The 16,405-nt window shown below is 37.0% G+C and overlaps 1 protein-coding gene across 3 annotated transcripts in view; it reads left to right on the top strand.

Moving 5' to 3' along the window:
- The window catches only part of kita (KIT proto-oncogene, receptor tyrosine kinase a), a 30,856-nt gene extending 14,757 nt beyond the window's left edge, over positions 1–16,099 (top strand). For all 3 annotated transcript variants that reach the window (XM_066676642.1, XM_066676641.1, XM_066676640.1), the window contains exons 8-21: positions 432–546; positions 3,229–3,413; positions 7,357–7,463; positions 7,994–8,120; positions 8,549–8,653; positions 9,200–9,310; positions 9,436–9,568; positions 9,706–9,785; positions 9,938–10,065; positions 11,285–11,407; positions 11,747–11,858; positions 11,954–12,053; positions 12,289–12,394; positions 12,499–16,099. In XM_066676642.1, the coding sequence (XP_066532739.1) occupies positions 432–546; positions 3,229–3,413; positions 7,357–7,463; positions 7,994–8,120; positions 8,549–8,653; positions 9,200–9,310; positions 9,436–9,568; positions 9,706–9,785; positions 9,938–10,065; positions 11,285–11,407; positions 11,747–11,858; positions 11,954–12,053; positions 12,289–12,394; positions 12,499–12,675 (1,709 nt within the window). In that variant the 3' untranslated portion in view covers positions 12,676–16,099. The remainder of the gene's footprint in view (positions 1–431; positions 547–3,228; positions 3,414–7,356; positions 7,464–7,993; positions 8,121–8,548; positions 8,654–9,199; positions 9,311–9,435; positions 9,569–9,705; positions 9,786–9,937; positions 10,066–11,284; positions 11,408–11,746; positions 11,859–11,953; positions 12,054–12,288; positions 12,395–12,498) is intronic.
- The last annotated feature ends 306 nt before the right edge of the window (positions 16,100–16,405 follow it).

Here is a 16,405-nt window from a genome sequence, read left to right as displayed (position 1 = left end):
GCTGTTATATTGTCTAAAATAACGCTATAATTGTATAATTGACTAAAATAACTCATTAATTGTAACCGTCAGTCTCAGACATTAAGCCTGTTCATTGTTATATAAACCAGCGCAGAGGAAATAATTACAGGTTGCAGGAAATCATATTTAAGCTTTGTAAACATGTGATTTTTTTTTTTTTTTTTGACATACCATTCACTATTATGGAGAGTAGTATTACCAACATTACTGACTTTAGTTTTTCAGTTACTCCATTTCTAGACATTTTGCTACTTATTTACATTGCATTTACAATACATTTACATTATACTGTTATTTCTTATGACTCAAGGAAGGATACCTGAAAGCTTCCAAATAGCTTGGCATCTTAAAATCTTGGTTCTGCTAATTGCGATTAAAATTGACCATTATAAATGTGGCTTCATTCCCAGGTAAGCCACTAATTGTTACACGTGAAGGACCGGTTGACGGGCAGGTACGCTGTGTGGCAGAGGGTTATCCCACACCTCAGATCACATGGTATTACTGTGACCAACCCTATTCCAGGTATGTTCTCCCCAGAGTCAGTAATAGTTTTTTGAGTATTGTAATCAGTGTAGCTTGTAAAGTGAGACATTTTAACTGAGAACTCAATTTAAAAACCAAGGATAAAATGTTCAGAAAATAGCACTGGAACTTGCAAAATACCATAAAAACACATTTTAGTTTTTCTCCAGGAAAAAGCTTACAAATTAAAGCAGAAAGGTCTAGATCTATATCTATTAGTGGGAAAGTCTCAAATCTATAAATCTCCTCTGTACATCCAGAAAATTTGTTGTATGCTTGTCCTTATGTATCACAGATTTAATGGTTAATTTATGAATAAGCATTCTATTTCAGCAAACTACTTAATAAAATGTAATATTATCTACTATGCAAAATGTTTCAGTTTCCTACATAGAGTACTCTATTAAAGGGTTGTTTGACTATATCAAAACTGCAAATGTGTGGTTTTAAATATTGTTTTTGTTAATGTTTTTCAAGTGTGAATCCACTAGCAATGACATTATACATATTCCATTTATAGCTGAGATAAGGCCACATCATGACGTTGCACAGATTAGTTAATCGGCTAACATGATGTTTGATGATTGGACAGAGCGGATTAACTCTGCCATTGGTGGAATGAAGTAATTTGACTCTGTCGTGATTGAGGCAGTGAACTTGAACTAGTTTGCTAATAGCCATGTGATAGCAGGGGAACAGTGAGTTCTTGAAGGACTGGTTATTCTTAGATGACACAATACAGAGTGGACACCTGGTGTCCGTGGAAACGTATATCCATATCTTAGCTAATAATGAGTCATCGACTATTGTCCAATCACTTCTTAAGCATGATTATGTCCATCCAGGATAACCTCATCCGCATCTCTGCTCTGGATATATTTGAATTCCACTGGAATGATGGGGGAATGATTTGGGCTTGGTTTATCTTTTTAACAATTTCCTAATTTTATGGAAAATGTTTCCATTTCAGATGAAGATGCACACAGTTTTAGATGAAATAATTGCTGAAGCCTATGTACTGAGGTTGGCACAAATTGTTGCCTGGCTAGAATTTTTGTTTGTTTTCTGGTATGCCACGTGTGGAAAGTCGTACCTTGGGCTGTTTTGGAAACTTCCCTACCATATGTTTTTTTAAAAAACACAAAATATCCACCTTTCAGGATGCAAATATCCCTGTTTTACTTCACACTGACAGTGTAATAGTTTACAGATGAAGTAGTCCTATGGCTTCTGATACAGATTCTGATGGGAGCATTGCTTGTTTTAAGTTTTAAAATCATTACAGTATGACTGAAGCCTGCATTAATACATACATCGGGATTGACTTTATCACGTGTATGATAGAGTGTTTTGAGCTGTATTCTGACTAATTGAATTAGAATTGAAATATGCTTTTACTGTCATTGCACAGCAGTAAGTTACTGAGATCTTAATTAAACCCAAGATGGTAGTGGCCTGTTAGGCTTTAGGCCAGCCATGTAATTGTTGACTATTGTTACATCTGAATATCGGGACGTTGGCATTAAGCACATTGAGTCTGGAATTTTCCATAAATATCTTCATTGGTGTCCTTCTTGTGGTTTCTTTGGCCTGTTTGTATAAAATGTATTTATGATTCATATTTGCATTATGTACATTTTCATTATATTTGATAATTTGTACTTAAACATGTAAAGTTGGAGCCAAGTTTCTTCTGTGCCACAGATATGCAGAGATGAATGGCTTTTTTTATGGAATCACCAGGATGTTTTGTCCATGTCCTGTGCTTTTTGTAATCATGTAGTGCTCCCTGTTTTGTTTACATAGCCATGTGATCTTGTTTCCTCGTGTGATTTTGGCCACTTCCCCTTGTTTGTGTGACGTGACTGAGGTTCACAGGTGTCGCTTGTTTCTTCATGTGTATATAAGCCCTGTGTCTTTGTCCTAGAGCTTATTGGTCATTTTCTGTATGCACTTCATATTAAGTGTTTTGGTTTATATGTTTCAAATACTTTAATATTTTAAGTTGTTCTTGAGCCTTGGTTCCTCTTCATAGCTGAATTTTGTCAATTACAAAATTGTACCTTGTATTTTCTATGAAGTGGAAAAACACATGCTCTTAAGTGTAGTGAATTGTTCTTTACCCTTTAAGGATTTTTTTATGACTGGTTGAATTTTTTGCTGTGTTCTGCCTCTGGATTATTCATATTTGGGTGTGGTGATGTTTATGTTTGACATCAATAGGTCACACAATATTTCTCAGCAACTATTTTGTAATTTCCCCTAACCATTCTAAATGAAGCCAGCTTTTTTGCTAGTCTTGAGTGCAAACTAGGATAGGTTACATATATATGAATTTTCATACATTAAAAAATATTAGGAATACTGACATTTGAACTCATGCAAAGTTGTACAAAGGAAATAACAAGTTTTATGTGGCAAAAAAGGTTTTATTTACTAGTTTTCTAATTAAAAGTCTGGTGTGTGTAATGAGGTTGAATAATGCTTTGCTGCTCAAATGGAAAGCCTCACTTTGAGTTGCCGTTAGCTAATGTAATCATGTTCAAGTTAGATTAGAATTAACTTGCACTCTTACCATTATATTTTGCAAAACTCTTTTAACGTTACTTTCAAATATAGTACTGCATTACCTCCTTGATTACCGAGTGCTTCACTGAATGGGGAATTTATGTGACACCTCAGGTGTTCTAATTTGCTGAATGCCACCCAAGAGGAGGAGGATGTCGTCACAGTAACTATGACCAACCCACCGTTTGGGAAAGGAGCAGTGGAGAGTCGGCTTAACATCACCAAGAGCAATTACCCCACCTTGGAGTGTGTGGCTTCAGCCAATGGCGAGATTGTTTACACATTGTTCTCCATCAGTGGTGAGTACACACACAGACATACACACACCCAAAGTACTTGGTCTTAAAATCTGTTGCAATAGAAGATTCACACTGCAGGTAACAGGTCCCAGTCTGTCTCCAGAAAGCAGGCTGTTAATACTGTTGAACAATCTCAGGTTTCTTTGTTTAAATATTTATTTGTATGCATGCACACACTACAGCTTGTCTGACAAAGAACTTCATGGTAAATCATTGATGTGGCTAAAGCTAAAAGAAAACTGGTAGGTATCACTGGGAGAATTGGTAGCAGTCATTATGTAACTGAAATCATGCTAATTGATCCCTTTGTCGTTCATACTGTAATTTTAGCCGTGTTTAACTTATTGGGTGCAGTTTTCCTTAAGGCATAATACAGTTGTTATTTTTTCTCCAAATCTGACAAGGATCATTTTTTGCCTACAACTTTTTTAGATTCCCATGAATCTAAAATGTCTGCTAAACTTGAGTCACATAATTGTTTATCATAGAGAATTCTTTAATGTTCTAGATTGTTTTGTCTTTTGTTATGTTGAGGAATCGGGCTTCATCAGATGTCTCTCAGCGTTATTTCTTTAACTTTATCTGTCGCCCTGCATGCCTGGTCTGGCCTATACCTTGGTTGCGAAAAAAATTGGTCCCATCTGCTCTTGGTTTCCTAGTAATCTCAAGAGGAAATTTCCTCAATCTCCTCCACTCCTCCCTTACCTGTTGTTTGTGCCATGTATTGCCTGAATTGTTGTAGATAATCCAAAGCATCTGCCCTTTCCCGGGCGCCACCCCACCCCTATGTTTTGCTCTGTTGACAAAACATATGCACTGCTTGCAGTGAACCTTAACAGGGTTAGTAGAGCAGGACCTTTGGATTAAAACAATGTGTTATATAAATAGGGGTTACGGTTTATGTTACCTCTAATCTTGTGTCTTTTGTAAACGCCGCGTCATTAGAGAAGTGTGAAGGATTTTCAGTGAATTTCTGTGTTTCTTTCACATCTTTCAAAGCACCTGTGTGTTGCCTGTACAGCAGGGTGAAACAAAGTTCAGTCACCTAGTTTAGCTAGATTTTATTGAAGCATTTCACATTTTGTTAACCAGATGTCCTGAATACAAGCTTTTTTTTAATTTAGGCTCTTCCTTTTCTGTTTATATTAAGATGAAGGGTTTGAGGGGTCTTTGAGGATATTTGGGATTTGGGGTGGAGAGGGACTGAGTGCCTATTGCCAGCTGTAAAGCGTGTTAAGTGAAGCAAAACGAACTCATTTAAACTCCTGTGGTTTTAGTTGTTGCCAGTAGAACGACTGTTGCTGGGAGGCTAAAGCTAACTTTTGCAGAGCAGCTTCACATGCCATGTGTGTGAATGATTGCGTGTGTTAGGAGAGAGGGGATGATATGTAGGGTTCCCTGTTTTGGATACAGTGGGACAATGGAGGAGGAGGATGGGATGGGGGGTGCAGAGGAGGGTGGTAAAAAGCCAGTGACAGGTTTACAGGGGATTACTTCCTGCAGAGTCTGCATTCTCTGATTTGAAATGGAGAGAAAGCTCCTTATGGCTAAAGAGCTTATTACACCTCAGAGTACAAAGCAGAAAAACAATAGCACACACACACACACACACACACACACACACACACACACATGAATTGCAGAGTCCAAAAACAGAGCGGCTGTTAGGAAACATGTAAAAAGTCAGTAGGCCATTGTCACGCAAAACTGCCACTGGCAAGAATTTATGTGTATTTTTTTGTACTATGCTCCACATAACTAACACATGATGCAGATTGTGCAGTTTTAATGAGGCCACTTTAATGGATTTTACTCGTTTAATGTGACTATTTACTGCAGTACAGCTTTCTGCATTTCAAACATGTTCTGCATAGTCATGCTCAAATGTTTGGGCATCCCTAGTATAATAATTACATAATTGGTGTATGTAGATGCAGATACATCTACAGGTAACTCATTTTAAAATAACATTTTGTATTTGAGAAAAATTAAATCTAAAATGTGGCCTGTGTAAAAGTTATTTCACATTTTACTTTTTTGACCAAATTGCTATTAGTCTTGGCCAAGGTTTGATATATTGGTGACGCTGAGCTTGGGACTGAATTCTACAATCCCACGTGTTTGGCACTAAACTAGTATTCATCTTTAAGGATTATGAAACTCTTTATCAATTTTCGTTGGTTTAATAACAGTAACTTTATTTTTTTTTTTCTTTATTTATTTATTTATTTATTTTTTATTTTTTTTTAAATCTTGGTCCTGAATTTTAGTGATGTTGTGTCATTTTTTATAATTTGTTTTTCAATATCAGTGTCAGTAAGCCATTAAAATATTAGCTATTTCCTGCACAGTGGATTGTCATTTAAACTAATTGCATCACATTAAATATGTATAAAAAATCATTTAATTACTTTCAACAGAAATTAGCACATTCCAAACCATTCAAATTAAGCAACAAACCATAAAATGCATCTTGAATGAATTTGGGGCATCTAATATATATAGTTAATGTAATGCAGTTAGCTTAAATGACACTCCACTGTGAAGAAAATAGCTAATACTTTAATGGCTTACTGACACTGATACTGAAAAAAGATTATAAAAAATGGCATGCTGGGTTAGGGTCATGCTGTAGTACTTTGTAAGTGTTCACAGAATATGTTTGGCTGGATATTTTCAGTTGGTGGACTGGTGTGCAGCAGTGACAGGGATTTAAAAGCTCCAACAGCATTTCTACACTACTACACTGATGTTTCCCTCAATGTATAGACAACATGATATACTTGCAGCTTAAAAGTCTGCTTGATTAATGTTTTCATTTTTAGTTTACTTTAATTATTTATTCATTTTATTATTATTCATATTATTTACATGAAGCTTAAGCTCACCTGCATTAAATGTCTCTGTAAATATTTTTATGCTTGAGCACACAGTGTTATTTTGATAAAAAAAATTTTAATATATTTATATAATATATAGTTTTTTTTATAAAATTCCTCGTTTCCTCACCATTTGGTAGCTCTCCAGTCTGTTTGCATGCTGAAGACAGGTCTGATGTGTTTACAAAGCCCAAGTGTCAGTAAACGGTTTAAAAAAGTGTCTTCCTCTGGTTTCTAGACTCACATTCTCTCTGCTCACAGCAGAGAAAAGGCATCTGGAGTTGTTTAGTTGTGAGACCTCCAATCTTTGAAAAGCATGGCAAAGATTATTGCTCTATATGTGGGTAATATTGACTTATTTACATCAGACAAAGGGATTGCATATACAGGTGCATCTCAATAAATTAGAATAAGTATTGAGTAAATATACTTTAAATACTTTTCAGTAGGCCAACCTTTCTTAATTAAAAATCATTTCTTAAATTGGTCTAATAATAATATTCTAATTTTCTGAAATAATGACTTTTGTGTTTTCATTGGCTGTAAGACATACTCATCAACATAAAAAAAAATAAATACTTGGAATAGATCACAATGTTTGTAATGCATCTATATAATATGAGATTCATTATTGAATTGAATTAATGAAATAAATGAATGTTTTGATGATATTCTGATTTATTGAGATAAATCAGGTAGTGTCGCAGTCACACAACTCCAGGGACCTGGAGGTTGTGGGTTCAAGTCCCGCTCCGGGTGACTGTCTGTGAGGAGTTTGGTGTGTTCTCCCTGTGTCCATGTGGGTTTCCTCCGGGTGCTCCAGTTTCCTCCCACGATCCAAAAACACATGTTGGAAGGTGGATTGGTGACTCAAAATTGTCAGAATGTATGTGTGTGTGTGTTGCTCTGTGAAGGATTGGCACGCCCTCCAGGGTGTATTCCCGCCTTGCGCCCAGCAATTCCAGGTAGGCTCTGGACCCACTGAGACCCTGAACTGGATAACGAATGAATGAATGAATCATTAGTATTAGTTTCTAATATGGACTTTGAATTTTTTTTTCCAGACCACTCTATTCAGCAAGAGCTCTTCACTCCATTGCTCATTGGATTTGTTGCAGCAGCAGCAATACTTTGCCTCATCTTGTTTGTTCTGATCTACAAGTACATGCAGGTAAAACATTTTGATACAGTCAGTAGTAACTTTAATAAAAATATATATTGCCATATTAATGCTACATTCCATGTAGACTTTATATATGCAAGTCAACTCAATTCATTGATCCAGGAATTTTAGTTTGCATAAAGCAACTCCTTAATATATTTAAATGTATTTTTGTGACCTTTCTTCCATATCAGACCTCATCTGTTCTTTATTTGCTGTATGTGGCAGCGCTCCCACTATGCAGAGTAGTGTTTGAAAGCACACACACACACACACACTTAATTTACCAGGTCAATAGACCTGAGGCTATACTGCTCTGCTCTTTTACTCATTGGGTGTAGCTCCTACTGTCCATATCGTGCTCTTTATTTGCACTAATGCTGTACACAGATACGTAAGGGAGGTCTTTAGCTGCAAATCAGCAACACTGTAGTCCTATCTTTATTTTGGTGCCTTTGAACATGTTTTTTTTTTTTTTCTATCTGACCTGTTTCTTGCTGTTTACCCTCCCTTACATTCATCCCTTTTACCTCACTCAGAAACCTAAGTACCAGATTCAGTGGAAAGTCATTGAGGGAATCCATGGCAACAATTACGTATATATTGATCCTAACCAGCTTCCGTATGACCACCAATGGGAGTTTCCCCGTGACAAACTACGTTTTGGTAAATTAAGTTCCTGTTTTCAGATATCCATAGCTGCAGTTGTCTGTTAGCACCAAAAACTTAAAGGAAATCTTCATAATATTTCTCCTTTTTCCTTAGCACCTGAACGCATTGATAATGTTTTAAATTAGTGGAAAATATTTTTATGCCTTTAACTGGAGATTGTGAACTACCTACACAAAGCACATTATGCAGACAAAATTGGAAATTTTGTTGTTTTTTTTCTCTGCCATTCTAGCCACACAGTATTACATTTGTTCCAGAAAATTACAAGTCATTCCAACAAGGCATCAAATATTAGACAGCACACCACAGTCACATTATGCTGATTAGAGTAGTTTTAGTAAATATACACCGAATTCAAATCTGTGAGGAAGTGGAATCTCAGCAGTATCTCAGGGAATTATTTTCATTTTCTTTGTCCACAGGGAAAACTCTGGGATCTGGAGCATTCGGAAAGGTGGTGGAGGCCACAGCCTATGGAATGTCCAAGGCAGACACAGTAATGACAGTAGCAGTCAAAATGCTGAAACGTGAGTAAAGACAAACAAAAAAAACATGAATAAGTCCAAAAAAAGGTAAAAGAGGTGTTTATAAAGACTGTGTATTCAGCATCCACAAATCTGTAAGCTTTAGTTTTTTAGCTTTAGCATGCTGGTCATGTCAGGATTGGTGAGATAACTGAGAGACTGAGAGAAGCACCATTTATGAACTTAATGGTAGAAGTACAATATATATGCAATAAAATTAAAGAATATTAACAAAATACAAAATATTACAGTAACCGTAGCACAATAGAAAAACCATACCTTTTACACCTATTTTGTTTGTTCTGTATTCATATACCCTTAAAAATGTTCTGGCAGATGATTTTATGAATGAGAATATTCATTGCTGTTCAGTTACATTAGAGGCATCTTTGAGTAAAAGAAGATTAATGTTTAATTATTCAGTTTAATAATAAATCTATTTTACAGCTGTCAGAATTTAAGTACGATGACTCATGATTTGTGTACTTTTCAGGAAAGTATTTCATCTCTGTTTTCTGTTTATAATTTTCATTTACTGTTCTGCTGCAGCAAGTGCCCATGCCACAGAGAAAGAGGCTCTAATGTCAGAACTGAAGGTGCTCAGTTATCTCGGAAACCATATAAACATTGTCAACTTGCTGGGAGCCTGCACTGTTGGAGGTAAAAGAGAGAGAGAGGTCCAATTTTTTTTAAAATGGTCCATATCAATGCATCAGTGCATTTAAATGGTCCATATGATATGCATGTCTATACATGATCCTCACTTTTCTCTGACTGTCTCTTAGGTCCAACACTGGTGATAACAGAATACTGTTGCTTTGGTGACCTGCTGAACTTCCTGCGCAGAAAACGCGAGTCTTTCTATTGCACCAGTGTGGGAGAGGATTGTTACTATAAAAATGTCGTGCTACAGCCAGAGTGAGTGTGAAATCCATGTTCATATATTTTCAAATTGTAAAAACAATCTTGATTAGTGAATTATTCTTAAGTGTTTTTGGTTGTTGTTTTTTTTTTTTGGGTCATCCCTCCCACCCCCCTCTCACACACAAACAAAGTGAGGGTAGAAATGGCTATATGACCATGCGACCTTCAGTTATGGGAGTTTTGTCTACTGAGAAACGTTCGCCCAATAAAGGTATGGAATGATATAATAATGTATTCTTTACTTTTCTTCACCACTTTATTTGCCTTATTTCCTTTGTGAGGTGTGCAACATCTTGACCATGTTCTCTCTCTCTCTCTCTCTCTCTCTCTCTCTCTCTTTCTCTCTCTGTGTCTCTGTATTAGGCTCATTCAATGAATGTGATGTGGTCAGTGAGGTCCTACAGGAGGATGGTTTGTCTCTGGACGTTGAAGACCTGCTCAGCTTCTCCTATCAGGTGGCCAAAGGAATGGACTTTCTGGCATCCAAAAACGTAGGTCTTCTCTTCACATTTCCTACTCTCCTCTTCTACCTTCACTCCTGTGATAGCAATATGATACTCCTCTCAGTCGTTCCACACAAAGCTCTGGTATCATATTTTCTATCTTGAGTTTCCAGTCATGGTTTAGCTTACAGAGCTTACAGGTCACATAGGAGCACACATGTTTACACACTTCGAAGAATGTAAAGAAACATTTGGACAGTTCTGTCTCCTATTTCTTAACTGTAATCATCAGATACAATGTGAAATCGATTGCTTTTGTTACTGTCAATTCCTCAAAATGCATTTTCATACTTTGAAAAAACACATTTGCTAATCTCAATTCTTGATACAAATTATCTGCAATATGCCCTCCACCCCACCCCTGAATCCTTTACCTAGGTTTCTAAAGCAAATAATCAACACATACTTTAAGAACCAAAGCACAACTGGAGATTGTGTCTGTTGATTACAATGTTTCCAGATACATTCAATCTTCTGAAATTGAATTTTTAATAGGCTCAGGTTTTTAAGGTTTTCCAACTTTTACTGCTGGGAACAGTTTTGAAAACAGCTTTCTTTCTTTCCTGGAAATGTTATGTCCATGCTATGTCCTGCTGTGCAATGAGTCTGAGGTACTCCAGCAGTCCACACATTTGTTGTTGATAAAGAACTATTCTTACTTTCTTATTGATTGGTTCTTTGTTTAGTATTTGAGGGATTTGAACGGTTGTGATTTAGATGAGCAGCTTTCATTGTGTGCTGGTGGTACCTCTTGTATCATTAGAATTAACTGAATCCTTTACAGCAGTTTTGTCCTTGGGATATTATTTCTCCATCAGAATGGAGACCATTTCTTTTGTGAAGATGGACATTTCTATAATGAATAATTTTTTTTATTTAATTTGTGAAACATTACAAATTGAAAATGTGTGTAAGAGGAACCAAATTATTTTATTGCATATGAATAAAGAGTTTTTAATGGTGTAACACTACTAAAGCATATTGGATCTGTAATCTATACTCAGTTTGGTTTGGTGTAAGGGTTTAAAAATATAAACCCTATGAGTATTTCAGCACAAATACGCAAAAAAATTTGTCTAGCAGTCCTGTGCTTCTGAGTTTCTATATACCTTTCAAAGTGTTTTGTGCTTTTCATAGAATATGCTTGTATACACACCGAAGGCTGTATGCTGACATTTGTGTCTCTGTGTTTGTTTGTCTGTGTCAGTGTATCCACAGGGACCTGGCAGCCAGAAACATTCTCCTCACAGAAGGTAGAGTGGCCAAGATTTGCGACTTTGGACTTGCCCGTGACATCACTACTGACTCCAACTATGTGGTGAAGGGCAATGTAAGTTTATATTATTACCCCTAAAAAACTAAAAAATAAAATAAACTATCATTATTCATATATGTATGAACTGCATGAGTTGCAGTGTTTGAATCTCGAGAATAAATAACTAAATATTACATCCGGGTAAGATTTGATAAAACAGAATGCACAGAACCATTACTGGAAGGAATGCAGCAACTGCCGTGACAAGTCATGCTGACGATCCAAACTATTAGATATATACCTGAAGAATATGAAAAATAGGCTAGGCAGAAATTAGAAAGTGCTTTTAAAAAATGAGTCTTTCATGCATGAAAGTGCATAAAATAATAGTTGGCTTGGTTCTATATTGTGTAGGCTCGTCTTCCAGTGAAGTGGATGTCTCCCGAAAGCATTTTCGAATGTGTGTACACGTTTGAGAGTGATGTCTGGTCTTATGGCATCTTACTATGGGAGATCTTCTCTCTGGGTATGTGTCATTTCTTCTTTGCAGCAATATTTTTAACACTTTAAAAGAAGAAATAAAACAAAGCCTAACCTTGTTTTAATGCTGGCACTTTACAGGGAGCAGTCCTTATCCTGGTATGCCTGTAGACTCCAGATTCTACAAGATGATCAAAGAGGGCTACAGGATGGATTCACCAGAGTTTGCACCAAGTGAAATGTATGTTTCTGAGTCTATGTGCCACCGTTTGTGTGCTTATTTGGTGGACCTGTTGAGTGGAATACAGTGTTCATTAGGCATGGAACATGGAATGTCAAGACAAGATGATGCCAGTTTTACTGGCATGTTGCTAACCTGACCTTATATTTAAACTATGTAGTTGACAAAGAGATTATTCTTGTGTGTGCAGTGGTTATCCACTTCTATATGTTAATATTGTTGCTTTGTCTTTCAGGTATGAAATCATGCATTCTTGTTGGGATGCAGAACCTTTTAAGAGGCCCTCATTTGGCAAGGTTGTTGAGAAGATTGAAAAACAGATCTCAGACAGCACTAAACATGTATGCCATTTAAAGACACACCTTCAACCCTCATAAATAATTGTGTATATGCTGGTTAAAATTCAATATCTTTTTTATTTTTATTTTCCTCATGCCACTTTCAGATCTATCTGAACTTCAGCTCCAAGTTGCCTGTGGTAACGGGGCCCCATGAAGACACCAGCTCTCAGTCCCCACGCCTCAATTCAGCTGGAAGTAACCATACCACCCCAACACAGCCTCTACTGTCCAGGGACGATGTCTTCCTAGAGGGTGCAGCTTCTAGACTGCCACGGGTGTAAAGAACCCCACCAAAAACTTGTGGTGCATGCAAAGGTGTTCAGATCAGTGCTGGGCACCCAATAAGACTTCACGCCCTTCAGACCTTTGGGTCAGTATAGCATGCAAAGACTTGGGTGGAACGACTGAAACACTGACTCATTTGGGCAGAAACAGTCATATTCCCTCACTCTCTTCCCTCTCCAATGTATACTCCGCCACAGAGGGGAGAGACAACTTTTAGTCTTTCCCCATTACTTTGACACAGTGGGATCATGGTACATGGAGTTTAGTGAGAGTTTAACACTTCTCTTTGTTCAGTACTCTGTGTGGGGTTCACACAGTGGCACCTTCTCTTCTACCCATCAGACGTAAACTGTTCCTTCCACGGTACGGTTCTTAACTTCACAAAGGTACTGGGGAATTTTCATACGAAAAATATTGTGAAGCCTCACAATATTTTATGGGTCATAAGTTATGGATCGTGTGTATATCTTTGTTTTTGGTTAGTAAGTTAGTTGTTGTAGGCACATTTAAAGATGATCAGTGGTTTAACATCTCTTTACCAGCGCTTTTATTTGTTTGTTTGCTGTAGTTTTTTGTTTGTTTGTTTGTTTTTGTTTCCAAGCATGATGTGTCCTTTATTTTCAAACTGTACTTTACAATTTCAAAAAACAGTTAGTGCTGTGTTTAGTTTGATGGCTTTAGGCAGCTTCAGGACATCATCTCAGTATTAGTTACATGTATTTGACTGTTATCAATGCATTTTCAATGTAGTCCTTCCGTAAATTTCAAATAGCAAGGTAAAGTAAATGTTATTTTCATCTGTAAGCCCTATCTGCAGTCTTGGTTTCGCTTATTAATGGCTTTACAAGGACACAATAGCATAAACCAAATATTACAGGCTCATTTAATTCTAATTCATTCATGTATCAAGTAGTCATTAGTTTTTAAGCTTCTTTCCATTTCCTTTAGTGTATGACCATATAGTTTGTAGTCTCATTCTCACTTCTAACACCTATTACTATTTGTATTTAAATGCTAATAATGACTATCATTGAAACAAGAAACATCTGAACGTGCTGAAGTACAAAAGATGCTGTTGACTTTCAGAATGTTCTCTATTAAGTAACAATTCAGCGTTAAATTCAGTATTATGCTTGGTTGTTTATGTGAAGGATTTTGTCAAGTATTTTAAAAACAAAATTGGATACAGTCCTTTGGGCTGCTCTGAGACAAAACAGTAGTCACAAACTAGAGGAGTCATTTAACTAGTTCTAAATAGGCTTGTGTTTGAAGGACCCGTTCACTTTCTACTTGAAATATAACTGGTTCTCATCCACTTACCTGAATAGAGGTGGCTGAACGGTTAAAACTCTTACCAATGATTCTGACACTTCCACATTTGTATATATTTTAGGTAGCTCTGTCTAGACTTAGTTAGTTGAGGAGTACAGTAGCTATTGTAGCAGTTGTCATTTATTAATAGCAGACATTCAAAATGGTGGTAAAGAGTAATATGTTGCTGGTAATTTGTACTTTAATTTTTTTAACAGCTTGTTGCTATAAGGTATCTTATACTAGTTTGTCTGTTTATGTATCCTGTGTACATAAAGCTGTCTCTCAATTTCTTTGTCATCATGAACAAGTGTCTTGGGAATTTCCAATCAATATTTGTTATTTATGTTAAGCTACAAGTGTTAGGCTTAAAGTTAGAGACATCTGAGTGTTTTCTTGACAAAAAGACACAACAAATTATATATATTTTTTTTGTGATAGTTCTCAGCAACCAATGTTCAGACCTCTTTTCACTTTTTCGTAAACCAACTGTTGTGCCTCATGGATAATACTTAGTGTAGAACTCTGCTCTCTTGCCAATGGGAATCGTGCTGTTGAAGGATATAATAGAAGTCTAATGCTGCTTTAGAATTGGGTGCCAATGGAGTGCATGCTCTCTGTTGGAATATCCCGTGGGAGAGATCTCAGTGGGTATGCTGGTGGAGGGGTAACTGTTCTGAGGGTAAATCAGTGAGAGGATTTCTCTGTGAAGGTGTAGCTAATGGGATTCTCATTCCTTGTTGACCTTCCAACAGGCAAAACGCAGCCTTGCATTATAGACTGAGGGTTCAGTGAAAATGTAAAGGAACTGCATCAGAATGATTGTTCGTGCTGACACAGAGATTAGAGCCACAATCTCTAAATTATACCTTTTAAGATCATGAGCTACAGACTGAATGATTCAGTCTATGCCAGGTAGTCTAAGCTGTTACATCAGTAGTCAGGACACCCAGTCATTAGCTGACTTCCCAGCTCTCTCCCTCTCTGTCTCTGTCTCCCTCTGTTCTTTGTGTCCAGCTGCTTCCTCCAGCGGAAGTGTCGCTTCCAGGGCGGCCGGCCGAATTGGGGATGCCCCAGTCATACTCTCTCTCTCTCTCTCTCTCTCTCTCTCTCTCTCTCTCTACCACTCTTCCCTCTATCTCTTTCCCTTTTCCCACACTTCCCTCTATCTCTCTCCCTTTTCCCACACTGCAGCATAGTTCTGAGGGTGCATCTGGCTGCTGTCAGCACTCGTGTGTGCGTGTCCTTGTATGTGTGGTCAGTGTAGCCTAAATGCAAGTGATTTTTGCTGGTTAGATACCAGAGCACTGATGGTTCCTCCAATAGAGCCACTATCGTTTAACTACTGCTATATGCCATAAACTGACGTTCGGCCACCGGTTTGTGGACATGATGGCACTCTTGCCGCTCTTTTGCTTACGCCATGTAAATAAATTGTGTAAATGATGATGGATGTTACGTCATTTGTTTTTAGGGCAGTGTGGTACGTTCTGGCTTATGCTCTAAAAATTAAGTGCGACACTTTGTTTTCCTAAGTTTTCATACTCGTTCATATTCACTTTATCCATTGCATAGAAGTTACTCTGCCACTTCTTTGTCCTTGTCATTCTTATTACCTGTAGCAAGTATACAATTGCAGTCACATCTGGTACAGCTGGATTATAATTTATATCTAATCACATGTACACTGATATAACTTGGACATATGGTCATGAAGCTTGGTAATGAAACCGTACTCTCATGCATGGATTATCTCAGTAGGTCTGTTTTCGGACTAATGACGATAGAGGTATTTTTGTCCCGTCCCTTGAAGAGAAGGTTTGTTCTGTGCATTTCATTATTGTATATTTATTTTACAGTTTATATTTTTCAAATATGAATTTTGAAATGTTGTGTAAGTATTGTGTAAAACCTGTCATGTGTGTCTATCATGTCTTGTTACTATACACTGTAAATAAACAACCAAAATGTGACAGTATTTTGTGGTCCTTGGCCATAGACAGAAAGTCTTAGTCTATATTATTTTACATAATATACAGCCACATTTTGATGATTGGTTTCATGCTTCAGATAAAATAAAAAATCATTATGCAAAACTGAAATATAATTAAATTTCAAACCTTTAAACACCCGCTCTGAGTGTCAAATGACTGTTAGATGCTGTGTTCTCCTTATGACTCCAAAGTTTGCTGTTAGGTTTTTTTTTTTTTTTTGTTTTTTTTATTGTGTGTGTGTGGAGGAGAACATCTCAGACTGAACTCCAGTGTACCAGATGTATCGTTTTAACACATATTGATGGCCATCTGTGGGTAGTTTTGAGCAGTTGGATGCCGGGAGCTTTTGTTGAAGCAGCGTCCCCATTCAGAAGAGATGGCTGTCTCGTGTAAACACTGGCTTTTTGGTCGTTACACAGTC

The sequence above is a fragment of the Hoplias malabaricus genome, chromosome 7 (genome assembly GCF_029633855.1).
Source record: "Hoplias malabaricus isolate fHopMal1 chromosome 7, fHopMal1.hap1, whole genome shotgun sequence".
NCBI lineage: Eukaryota > Metazoa > Chordata > Actinopteri > Characiformes > Erythrinidae > Hoplias > Hoplias malabaricus.
Note: the sequence above shows the minus strand (reverse complement) of the source record. Positions and strands in the feature narration are given on the sequence as shown.